Source organism: Poromitra crassiceps (assembly GCF_964638095.1).
Source record: "Poromitra crassiceps genome assembly, chromosome: 5".
Lineage (NCBI taxonomy): Eukaryota > Metazoa > Chordata > Actinopteri > Beryciformes > Melamphaidae > Poromitra > Poromitra crassiceps.
Genome location: NC_139642.1, coordinates 24522587 through 24526552, shown reverse-complemented (window position 1 = coordinate 24526552; position 3966 = coordinate 24522587). Strand labels below are relative to the sequence as shown.

Sequence of the window (3966 nt, the reverse complement as noted above, 5' to 3'; positions counted from 1 at the left end):
TGTTGAGGAGAGAGGAGGGGGGTTGGGGCTAGGGGCGGGCTAGTGTCTTGTTTACAAAAAGATCCAAATCGCCTTACATAGCCTGTCACAGACCAGACGCATGGCTGAGATCACGTGTTCACTGACATCTGCCCAGTAGCATCACAATACCACCCAGCTGACTGACAGCTTGAATCGTCTAGGATGCGGTTAAGTAGGCTACAAGGCTATTGTTACCCAGACAGAAACGGACTCCACTCAACAGACACACAAAAAAACATACTTTGCATAATAGTCCAAACCCCCCCCCCCCCTTGCTTTTTTTGCAGGCACGGATCTTATGTAAACAAATTGAATGCCTTTCTGAAAATGTAATTTGTTTGCTTTAAGTGGATGTGTTTGGCTCAAACTGGAGCAGCACACTTTCCCCCGTGCACCTTTATATTATTTACCCAGGCCATCCCTACAGTACGCTTGTGCAAACAGCCCGGAGTGAGTCGTGAATCTAAACTAGGCTGCACAGTCCTCTGCCCCCTCATCACACCCTCCTCCCTCCCTCCCTCCCCCTCTCTGCTCTGCTCTGCTCTGCTGTGCTGTGCTGTGCTGTGCTGTGCTGTGCTGTGCTGTGCTGTGCTGTGCTGTGCTGTGCTGTGCTGTGCTGTGTGCGAAAACACACTCGCTCTCTCTCCTCCTGTGCCATAATCCGCACGCAGAGTCGCACAGCGCATCTCCGCGCTCACGGTGACGCACTTTGCGTATCAAGGGCTTTTTAACATGAAGCCGCGGTGGCCACAGCCTCGGCTCGACATGTGACATGTGAGGAGGGAATCTGCGATTTATTGCTGCCAAAACGACTCCCATCATTTACGAGGAGGACGCTATCACGGCAGAATAAGCCAGTGGGAATATTTATAGGGATATCGATAGGAGGTTAAAACACCACAAAGTACGATAAAAATCGCTTTAAACTCACTGTGTCACTAACAGATGTAGGCTACGTTCTACATAATCTACAGAGCATGGCATTGTCGTTTAGGCTGGTGAGATGAAACTTGGAAGCCTGTGTGTGTAGCCTAATATCAAAGCATTAACTCGATGTGTGATCGCGTTGAGTGATAGCGTCGATAGCCCATATAGTAGGCTATAGCCTAAATCCCATAACAGAGGCTCGCAATCTGTCAAATGGTCACCTTTGTTTTTGTGCTGTTTGCAGCCCGCCCCGTAGCATCCCGCTCCCGGAGGAGAGGAAAGTTGGGAGGACGCGTCTCTTACCTTATGATCGCCGTGTCGCCCTGGCGGATGGTGATGTTGTCGGTAGCCCGCTGCATATCCACACTCCGCACGGGGAATCCTGTGGGGAGAAGACACAGGAGTCGGAAAAAAGAAGCCTGCAGTTGCCTCCAACACGATTTGCGTCCGACCTGCATCTTCAAAAGCACAGGAGCGCGTTTCGCGAGCTATAGATCCAAGGGGAGGGGTTGTTGGGGGCAGATGGAAAATAGTTGTCCGGACTTCTCGGGGGGGAGGAGGGGAAACGACGAGATGCCTTTAGGTCCAAAGCAGTCCAGAATGAGGGCTGCGGAAGGCTTCCTGACACACTTTGGGATGAAAACGCGCGCGGTTTAAGGTCCTCTCTGTGTAGTCCACTGATGCGTAATGCTCTCCGCGTAAAAGGAGCGCAGCTAGCAGCGGCGATGATGGAGAGGCAAACTCAGCCCTCCTCCCCTTCTCTCTCTCTCTCTCTCTCTCCCTCTCTCACTCTCTCTCTTATCCAGCCCTCTGGCTCTGATGCTCCCCTTATTGGTTGTCAGGACAACAGCACCACCTGAGGTCCCATTCGGTGAGACACAGGACGGACTGAGTGAGGTCTGACTGAGAGGAGAGAGGGCGAGGGGAGTGGGGAGTTCAACGGGCTGAGGATGAGAGAGCACACACCCAGACTAGCCCAAGCACTGTTGCTGCAAACGTTCTCAGATGGTCACACCAGCACACCGCATGATTTGGTCGCCTTTATTCTTTTTTTACAGCATGGTAGATGAATCAATGACCGTGGACTCTTTTATGACATGGGAATGTGATGTCAAGTTTCTGAGACCCCACCCACTGTCGCCATTTTAGTTGCTGTCACGCATTATCTGCGCTGGTGTTTTATTTGTTTGAGTAATTAGCTTCCTTTTATTGGCGTGTGAAAGGCTGCGATAATGGGTCTCGTGGCGCCGTGGAGAGGTGGTGGAGCTTGAACACAGGTCAAAATGCCAGCTGGTAGCGTCCTCTTATAGCCAATATTATGATTCAGTTATGGTTGTAAAATCAACCAATATGGTGGAAAACAATCCCAGAATGAAATGCGTAATCAGTGATTGCGCAATCGTTCGCATTGCCTTCTGGGATTGATTCCTGAGCCCATAGACCGTATAATAAATGTAGACGTAGGCGCTACCATGGCGTCAACCATTTGGTTTTTGGACTCCCATTTTGAAGCCTCGAGGTTGGCATTTCCACCATCGCCAACTCGGTTATTTGGAGGCAGAAGTTGTGTATTTTTGGGCAGCGCGGCCTGCAATTGGTCGGGGATTGGTGAGCTGCTGCTGTGCGACCACTGGACAGGTGATGTAGCCTGGGTTGTGTTGACAGTTCTGGCAGCAACCCATATTAAAGGCTTGCCCAAGGGTGGAGGCGGGATTTGATCCTGCAATCTCCCACTTGCAAAGCGCACAAACTAACTGCAGTGCAACCCCAAGAGAGCTAGCTCATTTGGCGGAGCTGGTGAACAGGCCTTTATACTGCGGAGTGAGTTGAACCAACTTACTCGCGGACACCACTCAGGACTCACGAGTACTCATTCACACGGGCGATCTGTCAACCAGGCCCCAAAACACAGTCTGCTTTATCGTCTACTCTATTTTACTCGAAATGGGTCCATAATTTACTAAATGAACATCCTGCTGTATTGAAGAAGACTTGAGCGATTGAGACCAAACTCATTAGGAAAGTGTTTACTGGGGCCATAAATCAAGTGAGAAGTAGGGTAATTTTCCCATTTAGTTCCATTCAATCGGACTTATTTTTGCAGCCAGTGGAGTCATCCCTGCAGGCCATTCGAAAGAATGCAGGTTTAAGGTTAAATAATCTATATTATATATTTTCTTTGTAATTTTCACCGCTGTAACCTGAAGCGAAACTGGCCTGGACGGGTGGAGACGAGACAAGGCTTCATATAAGAACGAGCGCTGCCTACATCAAGCCTAAGTGCCCCGGGGTTCATTCAAATCCTCCGGGGGAAAAAGGGTAAAGTAATTGATGCTACTTGTTAAATGTGCAAGCATGTTGTGATGTTGTGCAGAAAGAGGCGAGATAAAGAAAGCGATGGGGAATGAGTGTTTAGATGGCAACATTTTATCCACGGACAAGATTATGAAAGGGTTCTAACAGAATTACATTTAATTCGGATTGGGCAAGTTTATTCTGATTGAGGCGTTTATGAGATATTTTTTTAATTATGATTCATGATGAGAGTGCAAGCAGGGAGAGTGCAGGAGAAACCGTGCCGGAGGGGCACCAAAACAGCCTATCATCATGCACTGACTCACATGACTGCGTCCACGTGACTTTTTAACTCACACACTCTCAAAGAATGGTTGCATATGTGACCATTTTGGGTACACTCGGGAGCCCTGATGCCTATGTATGGGAACAGGGAGCACTCTGGGGCCCAGCGGCGAAGGAAACTGCCCTCCAGGCGGTCGACCCGGGTTCAAGCCCCACGTCAAGTGTACAGTGTACTGATCCTGCCAGCTCCATGAGGTCCCAACTACAGGCGGGCCGAGCAGAGAGACAACTGTGTGTGTGTGTGTGTGTGTGTGTGTGTGTGTGTGTGTGTGTGTGCGTGCGTGTGCGGGTGCGTGTGTGTGTGTGTGTGCGGGTGTGCGTGTGTGCGTGTGTGTGTGTGTGTGTGTGTGTGTGGCAGGGGAGGAGAAGGAGCGGAAC

General features: G+C 50.0%; 1 protein-coding gene across 1 annotated transcript in view; it reads right to left on the bottom strand.

The window, feature by feature from the left end:
• Positions 1-1406, bottom strand: part of lsamp (limbic system associated membrane protein) — a gene marked incomplete at both ends in the record, with an annotated part of 275123 nt that extends 273717 nt beyond the window's left edge. Inside the window, one exon of the mRNA XM_083637792.1 lies at positions 1252-1406. Coding sequence (XP_083493918.1) covers positions 1252-1406 — 155 coding nt within the window. The remainder of the gene's footprint in view (positions 1-1251) is intronic.
• Between the last annotated feature and the right edge of the window lie 2560 nt (positions 1407-3966).